Below are 17,383 nucleotides of genomic sequence, written 5' to 3' on the forward strand. Positions count from 1 at the left end.
GGGTTCTAGCGTTGTCTTGCCAGACTGGCTTTCCATGCCCCAGCTTTCTTTCTCATTTGCAAAATGTCAGGGCTGAAGATGACTTTCGAGATGCCCGCCCTTTCCTGCTTCCTGGGCGCTTATGCAATAATGATCGCGATGGCTTTATTGCTTTTATTGTTTATTTTATTTTATTTTATTGTCTTTATTAACAGCAGCCTCCTCAATCGAGTGAGATGAGTTGCAGGCTCTGTGCTAGACGGTTCGCAGGTCGCCACTGCACCCAGTCCTCAGGGCTGTTTTTCCAATCCCCATTTTACGAATAAGAAAACTGAGGCTCCAGTTCGGGGGACTAGTCCAGGGTGACCCAGGGAGCGAGCAGTAGAGTTGGGGTTTGAACCCTGCTGCGTGCAAAAATGGAGCTCTTACCTACTTTGCTGCATGCACGCATTGCTTCCCTTCCTGGGGGGCCGGGGACCAGTCAGTGCTGGGTGGCACAGATTTGTGCAAACCCTGCACGCGCTGCGTGCACGCTCGGTCAGTTCTCACGACGGCAGAGTGCAGGGACCGGGCCCCGGCGCCCTCACTGCACACCGAGGGGAAACGAGGCTCAGAGAGGCCAAGTGAGTAGCTCAAGGTCACACAGCGAGCAAGTGGCAGGGACTCAAAGCCAGGGCGTCTGCCGGTAACCCCCCGGCCTCTACCCTTCCGTCTTCACCCCCAGGCCACGCCGGCCCCGGGGTCAGAGTCCGAGCGAGGCGCCGAGGCGGCCGCGCCCACGCCCCCGGCTCGCTCCCGGCCGGGCCGGGCCGCACGCGCCGCCGCCGCCGCCGCGCACGCGCGCTCGGGCTCCGGGCCGTGTGTGTCTCTCTCTCTCTCGCTCGCTCGCTCTCGCGCGCGCGCACGGCCGGCGGGCGCGCGCACGGCGGCGGGGAGCGTGCGCGGCGTGACGTGCCGGGCGCCATGTTGGAGGGCTGGTGGTAGCGGCTCGGGGAGGTGCTCGCTCCGCCGGTCTCGCTCTGTCGCTCGCTTCCCCCGGCTCCCTTCGGGGCCCCCCGCCGCCTGCGTGCCGGCGTGTGTGCGAGGGAGGCGAGGGCGTCGGGGGGGCGGGGGGCGGCGCCCCGGTGCCCGGGAGGCGCGCGGAGGGCGGCGGAGGCTGCGAGCGGCCCCGGGAAGCCATGGACGTCGAGAGGCTGCAGGAGGCGCTGAAAGGTGGGGTGGCCGCCGTCCCCGCGCCCCGCGCCCCCCGCCCCCCTCGGCCCCGGGCCCGCGTCGCCGGGGGCCGGGGCGGAGCGCGGGGCGGCGGGGGGCGCGCTCGCCGGCCCATCCCCCTCCCGCCTCCCGGGGGCGGGGAGCCCCGTGGGCAGCGCCGCCCGCCCGCCCGCGCCGGGCTTTGTGTGGGCCGCGGCGTCGGGGCTGGGGGAGGGGCGCGGGCGCTCCCGCGGGGCCACGCCGCCGCCCGCCCGCCCCTCCCCCCCCCCCGCGGGGTCGGCGCCCCCCAGCCCCCGCTCGCCGGGGTCGGGTGCCGCCCGCCGTGAGGGGGTGGCGGGGGTGGCCGAGCGACCCCCAAGTTGTCCTGGGGGGGCCCCTCTACACCCGCCACCCCCCACCCAAGCCCTCCTCCGCGCGCCCTCGCGCCGAGGGGGTTCCCGGCGCGGTCCGCGGTCGCGCCCCTGGCGAGCAACAGGCGTGAGAGCGCCGGTTCCCAAACTTGGCCTGACTTGCGGCGGCGTCTCGAGGGCTTTGGTGGTTCGGGGGACGGCCGCTCGGGGCAGCCGGTGCTTCTCAGGGAGACGGATTTATGGGCTTCCCTTAGATGAAACAGTCTGTGGGGGTCAGGGCCTGGGGTGTTTTTTTTTTGTTTGTTTGTTTGTTTTTTTAATTTCAACTGGATTCCCAGATGAATGTGTTGCTAGTGTTCCCTTCGGCCACTCTTTGAGAAGCCCTGGGTTAAGGGTGGTTTCGCGGAGAGGTGGGGTGCCCCCTCCAGGAGGGTTCTTGTTAGTATGTGACGAGGGTGGTGTGTTGGAAGTGGGACTGGGAAAGGGTCTGGGTGGGCATTTATGTCGTTGAGAGGCTGATTTTTTAAAAAAATTGCTGCTTAATACGGGGAAGGACTGGGAGGAAAGTTCGTTTTTTTAGAGGGCATTTGAGAGATACCGATAACATTTCTCTCTTTCTTTATCTAGATTTTGAGAAGAGGGGGAAAAAGGAAGTCTGTCCTGTCCTGGACCAGTTTCTTTGTCATGTAGCCAAGACTGGAGAAACAATGTGAGTTGAAAACATGCATTCAGTGCTATTAGGAATGGGGAAAAGTGTTATGTTGGGAGAATTAAATAATGCATCTGCCTAATTGTAGAAGTCGTGGTCATTTAAAGAGTGTACTAAGTGTATGTACTTTCTTGTATACTCTGTGCATTCTCTGTAATGAATTTAAACTTGTTTATGTTAAAGTTTTCTTTATATCTGTGCTTGGCACACTTAGGGAGCTCATTAGTCTGAAAGAACCGGGGAAAGGAAGGATGACCCTTTTTTGGCCATAACAAATGGGCTTATTCCCAGGATTTTGTGGCTTTGATTCTGTTTCAGAGTCTTGGTGGTGGTATTTTCTCATATTGTCCTGTACCCAGCCTTTTGTTGTCATATTTATATATGTGGGTATTTGAAGTGTCACTTCTGTGTATTTTCTTGGGGACTCAGGGTGATCATCTGACACATTCCAGATGCTACAGTTTTGACTGTCCTGTAAACTTTCTAGGATAGCTAAGTTGTTTCGTATGCCCAGCATTTTATTAGGCTTGTTTCCAAATGTTCTGAACCTGAAATTTATGCTGTAAGATGAGTGTAAGTTTTTTGAAAGGAACATCCCAGTTCATTGTTATTTTGAATTTTTGGTAGTTGTTTTCACACTCTTGAGTTAATTTGTAGAGGACGGTGCATCTCTGATTACTTTGTAGTCTTTTCTTTGGGTGGGGATTGGGGTGCAGAAAGAGGAAAGGTTTCTTTGTGTGCAGTGTTAACAAGTGGGTTCTCTGTTTAGTAAGAGTGTAACCTTCACTAAATGATGTATAATTTCTCTGGTTGTATTAGCAAGTGTTCCTTTCTCTTAAGATTTTGCTTATGGTTGTAGTCTGTTCTTCTAAAAACTAGCCTAATTTTAGAAAGAAAAAAAAAACTGCTGCTGCCCCAATCCTTGAGTTAACAGTCACGTAGACAAGCTGAACCTCCTTAGTGTCAACTTACCATGACTGCGATGTGTTCAATCTTATATTTCTATTTATTACATTTTAAAAATGGTAGTCTCTAGAGGAGTAAAAGTCATTTTTACATCTGAATTATAGTGTCTTGAAGAACATTTTGATTTAAGAAAATGAATGCAGAACAGTTAATTTGTATTTATATAGATAAGCCTAAAAATGACTAGATGCCTTCTTTCAAAAATAAATTCATCCTAAAACATAAATGCTTAGATTGCCACTATTCCTCTTGAATCAATTGTTGGTCCGAATATATCCCTCTACGATGAAAAGCATTTTACTTTCAGAAGTTTTTTTGATATACAAGATTATATCAAACTATTTGGAGATAAATAACTTAAAACCTCTTATTCAGTTTATCAGGTCTGTACACACTGGCTTCCTTTTTGATAAAATACATTGCCTATAGATGTATAAATAGTTGGAAAGTTTTTAAAAGATAGCTTTTTAATATCCTGTCTTACTGGAACACCAAGTGGCCGGGGAAATTATCTGATTTTTTTGGACAGGTTTTTGTCCTGATAGAGGATTTAAATTCCCCCACCTCCACTGTGTATTAGGTGTTTGTGTATTTACTAGAGTATTCTGTATTGAAGTGATTGGTGTTCGTAGATTCTTTATTCTTATGTTTAAAGGAGTTAGGAAAATATTTTCCTTCTTTTATTATTCAAACAGCTGGTGTTTTTACATTTAGCTTTAGCCTTTGATTTCTTTTTATCAATGTGGACATACTTTAACTTTTTGTGGGTGGGGAAGATTCTTGCTTTGTTGCCCTGGCTGAAGTGCCGTGGCGTCAGCCTAGCTCACAGCAACCTCAAACTCTTAGGCTCAAATGATTCTCCTGCCTCAGCCTCCTGAGTAGCTGGGACTACAGGTGTGCGCCACCATGCCTGGCTAATTTTTTTCTATATATATTAGTTGGCCAGTTAATTTCTTTTTATTTATAGTAGAGACGGGGTCTCGCTCTTGCTCAGGCTGGTTTTGAACTCCTGACCTTGAGCAATCCACCCGCCTAGGCCTCCCAGAGTGCTAGGATTACAGGCAGGCGAGAGCCTCGGCTCCTGGCCTACCTTAACTTTTGATACTGACATTTGCAGTTTGTAAGATTGTAACAAGAGAATGAAAATGTAAAAAATAGCACTTCAGATCTCTGATGTTTTAGGGTGGATGGGTTGCTTAAAATAAAAATTCCATCTTTATTTTTATTTTCACTGATGCAGTATAGCAAGAAAGCATTAACAGAAGTGTGTGAAACCTCATGGATGAAAATAGTGATAGTTGAGGCTGTTTTTCTTGTCAGAAAACAATTGATTTGACACTTGCATTTTTAGCTTTAGAGAAGTTTAGAATTGTAAGTGTAGGCTTTTACTGAAGAGAGGATGTAGGAAAATAAAAGAGCTTTGGAATGGTTTTTCTTCCTGGTCTATTAAAATTACCTGAAAACATCTGATGTAGGAAGTTAGGAAGGATGCCAAGACATGGTGTATTAAATTGTTAGAGGGTTACTGTGTAAGTATATAACTAATCTTTGAATTGTTTCTAGCCACTTAGGTAAGTTGTTTTTAATCTTTAAAAGATTACTTTTTTCTGAAGTTCCAAACATAATGCTAAATATATAGTGTGTGTTGAATAAACAGGACTGTGAGGTGGGTTTCAATCATGAATTTAAATGTTTGATGGGTTTGAGTTGCAATTATTATCCTTTTTGATGGTCAGAGTGTCTCTCATTTGGCCAGTGTCTTTTGACAAGACCATAGGAGTCTTTTTTTTTTTTTTTTGAGACAAAGTCTCACTCTGTTGCCTAGGATAGAGTGCAGTGGTTTCATCATAGCTCACTGCAACCTCAAATTCCTGGGCTGAAGCTGTCCACCTGCCTCAGCCTACCCAGTAGCTGGATTATAGGCCTGTGCTACCACGCCCATCTAATTTTTCTGTTTTTTTGTAGAGACGAGGTCTAGCTCTTGCTCAGACTGGTCTTGAACTCTTGGCCTCAAGTGCTAGGATTGCATGTGTGAGCCACCATGCCCAGCCAACCCTAGGAGTCTTTGATAGCATCCTTGTTCTCTGGTATGAATGTGGTAAGCTCATTTCCTGCCCCAGACCTGGGATCAGCCATTTCTGAAGAAGAGCTGCCGCCTTTTAGTGGGAAACTGTGTTTATAGTCTACAATCCAGGTTCTAGAGATTCTTATTATTAATGAGCTAGGTAAAATACTGAGGCTTGCAAGTTAGAATCAGGACTTACAGGGTTTGTTTGGTTGGTTTTTTTTTTTTTTTACATTTTATTTTGTGTTCTCTCCAATTTGCCCTAAACTTGAGTTCTTCATAACAAAGGAGATCCTGCCAGCAAAAATCCTACTAAGCTTCCCTCAGCCTGGATTTATGCAGCCTCTCCATTGTCTTTAATCCTGAGTAACAAGAACCTAGGAACCAGAGGGTAAAAATTCTTCTTAGACGTGGAAGAGAGGGAAGAAACTAAACTTGACACAATTCTCTCTAGAGAACCGATTAGAGGAGGGGGAAGGGAAGAACATGCACATATTAATAAATCTTGTATATGCAACAACCACCAAGAGTTTTGTAAAGATTAAGTGAATTGAAGTATAGTACAGATATATAAAAGAACTTCCACACATGTATGATCTTTTTCCTGTTTTTTACTCCCAGTCATTCATTCATTGACTAAACATTTATTTTTTCTTTTTTTCTTTCATTTTTTTTTTGAGACAGAGTCTCGCATTGTTGCCCGGGCTAGAGTGAGTGCCGTGGCGTCAGCCTAGCTCACAGCAACCTCAAACTCCTGGGCTTAAGTGATCCTCCTGCCTCAGCCTCCTGAGTAGCTGGGACTACAGGCATGTGCCACCATGCCCGGCTAATTTTTCTCTCTCTATATCTTAGTTGGCCAATTAATTTCTTTCTATTTATAGTAGAGACGGGGTCTCACTCTTGCTCCCGCTGGTTTCTAACTCCTGACCTCGAGCTATCTGCCTGCCTTGGCCTCCCAGAGTGCTAGGATTACAGGCGTGAGCCACCGCGCCCGGCCGACTAAACATTTATTGGAAGCCTATTTTGGATACTACAGGAGATACAAAGTGAATAACGTATAATCCTTTAAGCAAAAAGTTAGAATTCAAGCCTGGAGACAGAAAGGCCAGTTTGAAGACAGCAGTTGTCCAAACAGACTTGGAAAGGACCTCAGTACTATAGAATTTTTATTAACTTCTTCCATACCACAAATCCTGGTTCTCAGGGACACAGGCTGATAGAGTTAGGATATCCCATAATTAGTTCCTGACTATATGTAACATTGCTCATTAGAAAGTTGAAGAATGATAATACTGGTATTATTGCCACCAGTATAATTACTAAGAATGTTAATTTTTTGTACAGTTGCTCTCCCAGTCTGTAGCCCCCATTTAAAAAAAGTTGTATCTACATTATCTGAGCATATTGCTATTACATAATTGTTCCTTTTAACGGTAATTTAGTTTTATAGTAGCTATATATCTAATGCTTACCACCAGTTCTTAGTCATTGTTTCTAGTCTATTTGGTTGTCCAAAGCTCATTGTCTAGTTTCTTGAGGCAGCACTCATGGGACCAGTATTTCCTGAGCTCTTGTATGTATATATGTCTTCTTTGTTGTCTGTGTCCTTACTCTTGAAGGTCAGTTTGACTGGAAATAAAATCTTTGGTTCACATTTTCTATCCTTATGTATCTTAAGTCTGTTATTCTATTGTTTACTCCCAATTAAAGTGTTAACTGTTAAAATCTGATAATTTTTTTAACCTTATAAACCACCCACTCTTTTTGCCTAGCTTCTTAAAAGATTTTTTCTTTTAAGCACAGTGACTTTAGTAAACTATTCCCCCGCTCCCCTTTTTTTTTAATCGTAAGTAGTGGAGTCAAGGATTTGTGATTATTTCTTTTTTTTTTTTTTTGTTTGCTGGAGGCTTGCTCTGTCACCCAGGCGGGAGCACAATGGCGTGATCATAGCTAACTATAACCTTGAACTCCTGGGCCCAAGTGATCCTCCTGCCTCAGCTTCCTGAGTAGCTGGGACTATGGGCATGTAACACCATGCTAATCTTTTTATTTTTTTGTAGAAATGAGGTCTTGCTATGTTGCCCAGACTAATCTTGAACTCCTGGCCTCTGGTGATCTTCCTGTCTTGGCCTCCCAAAATGCTGGGGTTTCAAGCATGAGCCACCATGCCTGGCAACTTTTCTAGATTTTAAAAATTAGTTTTGGGCATTTGGGGTCAATATACTCAGGCATATGGTGTATTCTTTTGATAAGTGTTTTCATATTTTTCAAAAAATTTAAGAACATTATTAGGAAACTCTTGAATTCTCTTGGTTTCCTTTTTTAGGGAGTCCTTGTGTTTCTATATTGTATCTTCTTTGCATATCTTCAACACTTGTCATTTTATCTGGAATTCTTTTTTTGTTACATTTTTTAAAGCAGCATTATCGAGGTATAATTGACATGAAATACACTACATTTATTAAAAATGTGCAGGTTGCTAAGTTTTGACACACTCACCCAACCATCACCACAATCAAGATCGTAAACTTATTCATTATTTCCAGAAGTTACCTCATGCCATTTGGTTATCTTCCCTCCCTGTGTGTGCTCCCCTCCCTGCAAACAACTTTATGTCACTATCGGTTAGTTTGCGTGTGCTGGGATTTTATATAAATGGTATTATACATTATGTATTCTTTGGTTTCTTTTTTTCAACATAATTATTTTGAGATTGACACGTAAATATCAGCAATTCATTCCTTTTTATTTCTTAGTAGTATTCATTGTATGGCTATGCCACAATTTCTTATACATTTACATTTTGATGGGCATTTGGGTTATTTCCAGTTTTTATATTATAAATGTAAAGCTGCTAGCTGCTGTGAACATTTGTGTACAAGTCTTTGTAAGGACATGGCATTCTTTTTTCTTGGATAAATATCTAGGAGTAGAATGGCTGGATCATATGGTGGGTGTATGTTGAACTTTTTAAGAAACTGTGTGTTTTCCAGAATGGCTGTATTAGTTTGCATTCTTTGAACTTGTGGTCAGTAGGGGAATTGTGTTCAGTTTCTCCACGTTTTCTAACACTTGTTATGGTTGGTCTTTCTTTAGCCATTCTGGTAGATGCGTATTTCATAGTGGTTTTAGTTTGCATTTCCCTAATGACTGATGATGTTGAGCATCTTTTCATGTATTTGGCATCTGTATATCTTCTTTGGTAAAGCGGTTGTTCACATCTTTGCCCATTTTAAGATTGGGTTGCTTGTGGTCTTGAGAGTTCTTCATATACTCTGGATACAAGTCCTTTATCTGACATGATTTGCAAATACTTGCTACCACTTTGTGACTTGTATTTTTATTCTCTTACCAGTGTCTTTCAAAGAGAAAATTTTAATTTAATTCCATTTAAGTTTGTAAAAATTTCCTTCCTTGAGAGACATTTTTTGCATTATGTGTTTTGTTCATTTGTTCTCGTATACTTCCTAGTTTGGTCTTTATTTTGGAAGTAGTTTCTATTTTTTATTGCTCATTTTTTCCCTGAATTCTATTACTTTAATTTCTGAGTTTCTCTAATTTTGACTTATGTTGTTATGTGTCATTTTTCTCAATGTCTTTCAGCTCATTTTTAAACAGTATGATGCAGTTTTTTAATTAACTAATTAATTAATTAATTTTCGAGACAGTCTTGCTCTGTTGCCTGGGCTAAAGTGCAGTGGCGTCAGCCTAGTTCACAGAAACCTCCAACTCCTGGGCTCAAGCGATCCTCCTGCCTCAGCCTCCCAAGTAGCTGGGACTACAGGCATGCGCCACCATGCCCGGCTAATTTTTTCTATATAATTTTAGTTTTCTGGCTAATTTCTTTCTATTTTTAGTGGAGATGGGGTATCATTCTTGCTAAGGCTGGTCTCTAACTCCTGACCTCAAGCCATCCTCCTACCTTGGCCTCCCAGAGTGCTGGGATTACAGGCGTGAGCCATCACACCCAGCCTCATGATGCAGTTTTGATGTGTTGTTTTTTTTTTTTTTTTTTTTGAGACAGAGTCTCGCTTTGTTGCCCAGGCTAGAGTGAGTGCCATGGCGTCAGCCTAGCTCACAGCAACCTCAAACTCCTGGGCTCGAGTGATCCTTCTGCCTCAGCCTCCCGAGTAGCTGGGACTACAGGCATGCGCCAACATGCCCGGCTAATTTTATATATATATATCAGTTGGCCAATTAATTTCTTTCTATTTATAGTAGAGACGGGGTCTTGCTCAGGCTGGTTTTGAACTCCTGACCTTGAGCAATCCGCCCGCCTCGGCCTCCCAAGAGCTAGGATTACAGGCGTGAGCCACAGCGCCCGGCCTGATGTGTTTTTGAATGAGTCTGTCTGTCTGGCTTGCTTTTGTTGTCTGGAGGGATGTTATTCTGATCCTTATTCTCTTTTTCTTGTAATATCTTTGTATTGAATTTGACTGTAATATTTTGCTATTTGTCATTTTTATATGAAATTAGTGTTCTCCAACTTTCAGGAGGAGGCATGGTTCAGAGTAGCTTTTCTTTGCTCCTCCTGTCCCCTCCCATCCTGTCCTTCTCTTTGAGATAGGCTCTCACTTTGTCACCCAGACTGGAGTGCAGTGGCATGCTGATAGCTCGCTGCAACCTTGAACTCTGGGCCCAAGCAGTCCTCCCACCTTGGCCTCCCATAGTGCTGGGCGTGGCCCAGAGCAGCTTTTCTAACTACACTGAACCCTCATTGTTTCTGTGAAGTGTTTAAGAACATGGCAGCCTGTGTTCCGAAATTCCAGGTTCTATTTTCCACTCCTGCTTTTATGTGGATTTTGTGTTTCCTTCTCTATTGTCTCTTTCTCCTTCTTGTGCAGTGGATAAAACCCATCTCAGTTTCAGCTGCTGTTCTGAAATTGGCCTGCCATGATTCCAGTGAATACCTTTCGGCTATTTTGTGATTCTCCTACTCCGAGGCCCTTGAGGTGCACCTGACTTCTGTTTTCTCTTGCACAGGTCCCAGTTGTGTACAGGTCATGTGATTGTCAGTTTTTCCTCACCCCCTTTTTTGGAGTTTGTAGGAGTACCTAGTCATCTAGTTTTGTCGTAAATGTTGTCCGTTGGTTTTTGGTTTTCCTTGCTAGTTGTTCTGTCTAATGTAGGGTTTTAGAGACATGAAAAACTATAGCGTTGCTGCCATCCTCTCAGAATTCCGCTTTTTAGGAAAACGTTTAATCCCTGTTAAGTCAGTTTCCTTATTTATAAAATGGGATAATAATAGTACCCCAAAGTGTAGGCAGGTAATACATAGAAAATTCAGCACAGTGCTTGGTGCACAGAGTAAGTGCTCAATAAATAATAGTTACTGTGTTGTTGGTAATGCATATTTTGATTCTGCTTTTTTCTCCCTGCACTTTCAAGTTCCTTGTGTTCAGATATTTTGACATATCAATAAGAAAAATGAAAGGTTACTTGAAAGGAGTTATCAACAGCTAAGACTTGCATTATTATAAACAAAATCTCCTTAGGCCCAGGAGGCTGATAGATCCTTCTGTGAGTTTCCTAATAACCGCTATGTTGACTTTTTCTCTTTAATCCTGTGTGAAATAAGATGTGAAATCATTGGTTTGATGTAATAGCAATATTTTTCTAAGTCACCTCACAATCGATGAATACTAAATAATGTTAGTTATGTGTGTGCCACCTAAGTTCCTCGTGTACTATCATCACGGTGGTATGCTGAGGGAGCAGAGATTTTCAGGAAATATTAAATGGATGCCCTTTTGTTTCTAAATATTCCAATAAGTGCAGTGATTAAGCTGTGAACATGAAGAAAATTAATAGTTTCATTTTTTCATCACATCATACTATAAATAGTGATGGGTCATGTACAGTGTACAAAATCTACTGAATGAGATTTTAGGCATGCCAACTTTGTCTTCTGACTAGAGTTAAGCTTTCTAATCTTCATGCTCTTGGGTGCCCAAGTGAGCTCATGTTTTCCATGTTCAGTCCATATTTTTTTTTTTTTTTTTGAGACAGTCTCGCTTTGTTTGTTGCCCAGGCTAGAGTGAGTGCCGTGGCGTCAGCCTAGCTCACAGCAACCTCAGACTCCTGGGCTCAAGTGATCCTCCTGCCTCAGCCTCCCGAGTAGCTGGGACTACAGGCATGCGCCACCATGCCCGGCTAATTTTTTCTATATATATTAGTTGGCCAATTAATTTCTTTCTATTTATAGTAGAGACGGGGTCTCGCTCTTGCTCAGGCTGGTTTCGAACTCCTGACCTCGAGCAATCCGCCCGCCTCGGCCTCCCAGAGAGCTAGGATTACAGGCGTGAGCCACCGCGCCCGGCCTCAGTCCAGATTTTTACTAGTTGTTGGCTAGTGCCCTAATTTCATGTGAGTTAGCCTGTGGTGAGGATGTAATGTCATATATTGGAGGGACCATAGCTTGAGTTGTGAATTTAGCTTGGCCGTTTTTATGTGTGACTTTGGGCAAATTATTTGTGAGCTTATTTCCTCACTTGAAAATGGGGTTTATACCTTAAAATTGCTTCAACTGTTGTGAGCACTTGAATACATGAAGTATATAGCTATAGATATTAAAATTTGAGGGAGAGTAAAAATTACAATTATCTGTATGCTGGGCATAAATACAATGAATTTGGCTCAAGAAATAAGTCTGAGGTACTTAATCTTGTGAAAAGAGCTCTGGGGTTGGCAGTCAGCAGAGCACAAAACAGCCCTGGGTTTGAATTCCCAGCTCCACCTCCCGGTTGGTATGTGACAAAGGCTCGGTTCTCTGTGCCTTAATTTCCTGGTGTGTAAAAGAGGGGAAATAAAGTAAATTTACTTACGGGGATGTAGGGATTAAGTGAGTTTATACATATGAAGTGCTTACAGTGACTGGCACTAGTCAGTGTTCCCCAAATAGGAGCTACTGTAGCTAATTATTCTTACAGGTCTTTAACTCACTTAAGTTACTGTCAACCACGGTTTCCTTAGATACTAAAAGAGGGGCTTGTAATATATGATTTCCAAGGTTCCTTCCAGCTTGAAAAGTTTACAGGAATCTCTTGTGTTGCAGCACGAGTTGTCTGGGTGGGTGGGAAGTTAGTATTATAGCAGTAGTGACTAGGGATAGAGAATGGGGCATAGTGATTAGTGGTGATGAGAGATTTTTAACTGTTGAGTGAGTATGTTACACAAGTGAATGGTTTGGAGACAATAAAATTGAGAACAAGATGAGAAAGAACAGTCAGAGTTACCATTGAGCTCCTTAGGGTCACAAAGAGGTTCCCACAATGCCCATCCTAAATGTTACCTGTATTTATGGGTGGTTTTTATCTGTAGCTCTAGATCCGATTTTTGCCTACCAACGAATATATGGGTTCATAATGCTTATGACTGTTACTGAAAGCCTGTCAAAAACTTTATGTTGCTTCAAAACATGTCGTTAGTAAGAACATAAGGAATTTATAGTCCACAAATTACTGTACTTTCCCTCTGTTTTGTGGACTTACAGGTCTTTTACCTTTCTGGTATGGATGTTTATTATTGGAGTACACATGATCATGCCTACCTACCTAAATTGAGTTTCAGGATCAATAATTTTAATTAATGACTAAAACATAAGGAGCATAGACAGTTGAAGATGAGAATGTTAGCTGTTACATGTGTCTACAAAAAATATTGCACTTGAGCCGGGTGTGGTGGCTCACGCTTGTAATCCTAGCACTCTGGGAGGCCGAGGCGGGCGGAGTGCTTGAGGTCAGGAGTTCAAAACCAGCCTGAGCAAGAGCGAGACCCCATCTCTACTATAAATAGAAAGAAATTAATTGACCAACTATTATATATGGAAAAAATTAGCCGGGCATGGTGGTGCATGCCTGTAGTCCCAGCTACTCGGGAGGCTGAGGCAGGAGGATTGCTTGAGCCCAGGAGTTTGAGGTTGCTGTGAGCTAGGCTGACGCCACGGCACTCACTCTAGCCTGGGCAACAAAGTGAGACTCTGTCTCAAAAAAAAAAAAAATATTGCACTTGAGAAATGTATTTTAGATCTTCATTTTTGCTAGGCCCGCAGATGTGTTAATTACTTGTCTTTTCTTTCTGTTTTCACTGACAGCAGTCCTGTTCATATATTCAGGCTGCTTGGGTTTGACATTGCTTATAACTAATTATCTTGCTTTCAATTTTTTAAGTTACTTAAACTTTTTAAGTATATGCAGTATGTATGGAATCTAGTAACCAACTCTGCACACTTTATCCCTAAGATACCTTGGGTATCTTATTACCTGAATATCAACTATTTTTGGGAACTTACACCATTGACTATAAAGTGAATAATAGCTAATTTAGGTCTCAAATTAGTAATGATACAATAGTAATAGTGCCCTTAATAGTTTTTTAAAAAGGTGGCATGTGTGGTAATGCAAATAGGGCTTTTTTGTTATCACTTTCACTTTGTGAAAAATACAAAGTTTATTGAGAGGCGCTGGTAGAATGAAGAGCCATTTGGAGCAGCACATGTCTGGGTATCTCTTTTGCCTCTGTTTATAATCTCTTTGATCCTAGCTTAGAAGACAGTCCTGGTTAAAACTCTGTTTTGACTGTGACCTATTTGAGTGACTGTAATGGAGCAAATAATCTATGCCCTCTTTTCCTCAGTTCCCCAGATCAAAATGTGGGTGACCACACTTACTGCTTGAGGTGTTTGTGAAGTACAGGCATTCAACACATCTTAGATTCCTTAGTTTGTTTATACATTGTGATAAGAAAAACAAAATTAGTAGTAGTAAAAACATGTCTTTAATAACCAGTTTTGGTGCCTAAGGGTTTCACAGCTTACTGAAATGAAATCTTAAGAATGCAAACATGTTGACTGGTTACAGCGATTTCTGTTGAGAGCCTATACTTTTCTGTCTCATCAAGCTTCTTTGTTCTCATGACTGACTGAGCTCGCCATTCGTTGTGTTTGCCAAAACTTTGCTTCAGCTACTTTTTTTTTCTTTCCTATAACTAGACCTGACTTAGGCTCTGTTGGACATGCAGTGCATTGCACTTCTCTTCCCATCTCCCATGATTTGTCTAGGCTCCCTGCAGGAGCTGTGACCTTTAAAGTATTTTTGACCTTTTTGTTATTTTATTCTGATGTTATTTCTTGTTTTATGTAGTTCTTTTCATTATTCCTACCTAGGTAAAACTGTTGATTTAAAATGGTGAACCTGAAATGATTTGTCTTTGATAGATTAGGGTTTTCATACAGGAAATTCTGCTTTGGGTTGTTACTCCCTTTTCTTCCTAAAAGGCAACCGTTTGTCCAGGAACGGTGGCTCACACCTGTAACCCTAGCACTCTGAGAGGTCGAGGCGGGAGGTTTGCTTGAGCTCAGGAGTTTAAGACCAGCCTGAGCAAGAATGAGACCTTGTCTCTACTAAAAATAGAAAAAAATTAGCTGGGCAACTAAAACAGGTGGTGGTGCGCACCTGTAATCCCAGCTACTCAGGAGGTTGCTGTGGCACCTTGCAACAGAGCCAGACTCTGTCTCAACAACAACAAAAAATCTACGCCCGCCTCCCCAAGGCAACCATTTAATGAACATTTATTTTGTGCTACACATCATCAAATGTTCCATGAACACCCTAATCTAGAATTTGCAGGCATTCTCTGAAGTAGGTATCTTTCTTTTTTAAAAAAGAAGCTAGCAAGATTTATAAAGCTTAATAATTTGTCCAAGATTTGCAGCTGATGAGTGGTGGAATTTGGATTTATCCTCAGGAATTCTGATTTCAAATCCTCTCACAACGTGTATTTTATGTACTGATTGTCCCTTGTCTAGTTGTCTTGTCACATCTTCTTTATTGTAGTAGTCTCAGAATCCTTTCAAAACCATCACTAGAATTTGAAGTTATGCTTTTGGTAGGAACCTATTATCACTGTTATTTCTGTAATTTCTGAGATTTTCAAGTTGCTTACCTAAGCCTGACCTCATGTACCTGTCCAGCCTTCCTTCCTTTGTGGTGCACCATCATATCACCTAAGCACTGATACCATATAGTTTGGGGGAGGTGTGACAATTATGGAGAGGTTGTTGGGTGTGGTGATTTGTGACTTAAGGAAAACTATATTAGGAGATATTTATTGGAAGGGTCAATAAGGTAGGTGACTGACGTACCCATAACATTTTAGTTTTGACTGTTTTCCAGTGACCTCAAAGGCTAAAATATTTTAGTAATTATGATTTTGTAGAGGCATATATTTGAAGCATACAGGTGTTGAGACTGATACATATTAGTTTGAAGTGTGTCAGTGCTTTTCTCTTTAATATATGTATTTTGGATTTGTTATTTATTTATTTTTGAGACAAAGTCTCCTTTTGTTGCCCAGGCTAGAGTGAGTGCCGTGGCGTCAGCCTAGCTCACAGCAACCTCAGACTCCTGGGCTCAAGCCATCCTCCTGCCTCAGCCTCCCGAGTAGCTGGGACTACAGGCATGCGCCACCACGCCCGGCTAATTTTTTCAATGTATATTAGTTGGCCTATTAATTTCTTTCTATTTATAATAGAGACGGGGTCTCGCTCTTGCTCAGGCTGGTTTCGAACTACTGACCTCGAGCAATCCGCCCGCCTCAGCCTCCCAGAGTGCTAGGATTACAGGCGTGAGCCACCGTGCCCAGCCTGGATTTGTTGTTATTAGTAAAAAATCTTATCCTTACAGCAATACTGGGAGGTAGGTGGTAATATTCACATTTAAAGGTGATGAAACTGAAGAAAGTATTTGAAGTTTGAGGGATGTCTTAAAAGTGCTGCCATTGTGGTTTTTGTACTATTGTGTGTCTCTGGGAGGGAGAGTGAGGTAGCTTTCTGTCAAGTAACAGCGAAGTACATTCATCTCTTGGTATCTGTGGAGGATTGGTTTCAGGACTTACCTTGGATATCAAAATCTGTAGATGTTCAAGTCCCTGATATAAAAGGACATGTTTGCATATAACCTACGCACATCCTCCTGTGTACTTCAAATCATCTCTAGATTACCTATAATACCTAATACAATGTAAATGCTGTGTAAATTGTTACACTATATCATTTTGGGAATAATAACAAAAAAAATCTATACATGTTCAGTACAGATCCTTTTTTGTTTTCCCAAATATTTTCAATCAGGTTGGTTGGATGCATGATGTGGAACCTACAGAGACAGTTTATTCTGGTCTTATTTTAGGGATATTGTCCATGGTGACTTTAAGGGTGACTGGTGACTTGAGATGTTAACCATTTTTGCCTCAAAGTAGCTCTTTAACTAGAGACTGGCCCACCTTTTCTAGGGCCTTTGCATATGGGAGTGTTTCTGCAAGGAGCAGTCTTAAATGTAGGTAGATTGTGAGCTTGTTTTCTTTTTTCCCCACGGAGTACTGTTGGTGAATTTGGGATTTTCCTGTTCATGGGGTCAGTGAAAGACAAGTAGTATCTGTCTCTCTTCCTTCTGTACAGATATTGATACTTCTCTAGGCTTGCCCCACTTGTTCATGATACCTTGTTACCTTGTCATCCAATTTTCTAGTAAACATTGTCTCAGGTCTTTGGTTTTGGCTATTTTGGTTGCTTTAGGGTATGGCTGAAATCAATGCCACAGACAGGATGTGGCTACTTTAAAAAATTATTTTCTAACGAAATAGATGGACAGTCATTCAAAATTAGTTTTAAAACTTTTACTCTTTCATAGTTTTAAGGATCTTTACTATAGAGAAAATCATATACATGCTTTTTCTATTTACATCTCCATTTTGGTTGAGTTTGGTGAGGATAACTGCATTTTGAGTGTAATGGATCTCATGAATTAAGTAGTTATTGTGCCCACAATGTAAAAAAAACTCATGTAAAGAGATTACTGAAATTAATATGACTTTAAATAATTCTTATTTAAAATTTTATTAATGTCCAACTGCTCACAAGTAAAAAGAAAAATCAAAATATACTGCTACCTGATTCTTGTATATTCTTAACAGAATTTTTCTATGCATATATGTGTATATATTAATCCTTTTAAAAGACATACAGCATCAAATTTCTATAGTTTGCTTTTTGTTACTTGCTGTATTTAGATATATTTTCTTATCAAAACAGAAAAATTCATCTCT

General features: G+C 42.1%; 1 protein-coding gene across 1 annotated transcript in view; it reads left to right on the forward strand.

Annotated features, from left to right (window-relative positions):
- The first annotated feature begins 921 nt into the window (after nucleotides 1-921).
- The window catches only part of PPP4R2 (protein phosphatase 4 regulatory subunit 2), a 63,126-nt gene continuing 46,664 nt past the window's right edge, over nucleotides 922-17,383 (forward strand). The window contains exons 1-2 of the mRNA XM_012787414.3: nucleotides 922-1,191; nucleotides 2,169-2,250. Of these exons, the coding sequence (XP_012642868.2) occupies nucleotides 1,158-1,191; nucleotides 2,169-2,250 (116 nt within the window). The 5' untranslated portion in view covers nucleotides 922-1,157. The remainder of the gene's footprint in view (nucleotides 1,192-2,168; nucleotides 2,251-17,383) is intronic.

This window comes from Microcebus murinus, chromosome 28 (genome assembly GCF_040939455.1).
Source record: "Microcebus murinus isolate Inina chromosome 28, M.murinus_Inina_mat1.0, whole genome shotgun sequence".
NCBI classification, from domain to species: Eukaryota; Metazoa; Chordata; class Mammalia; order Primates; family Cheirogaleidae; genus Microcebus; species Microcebus murinus.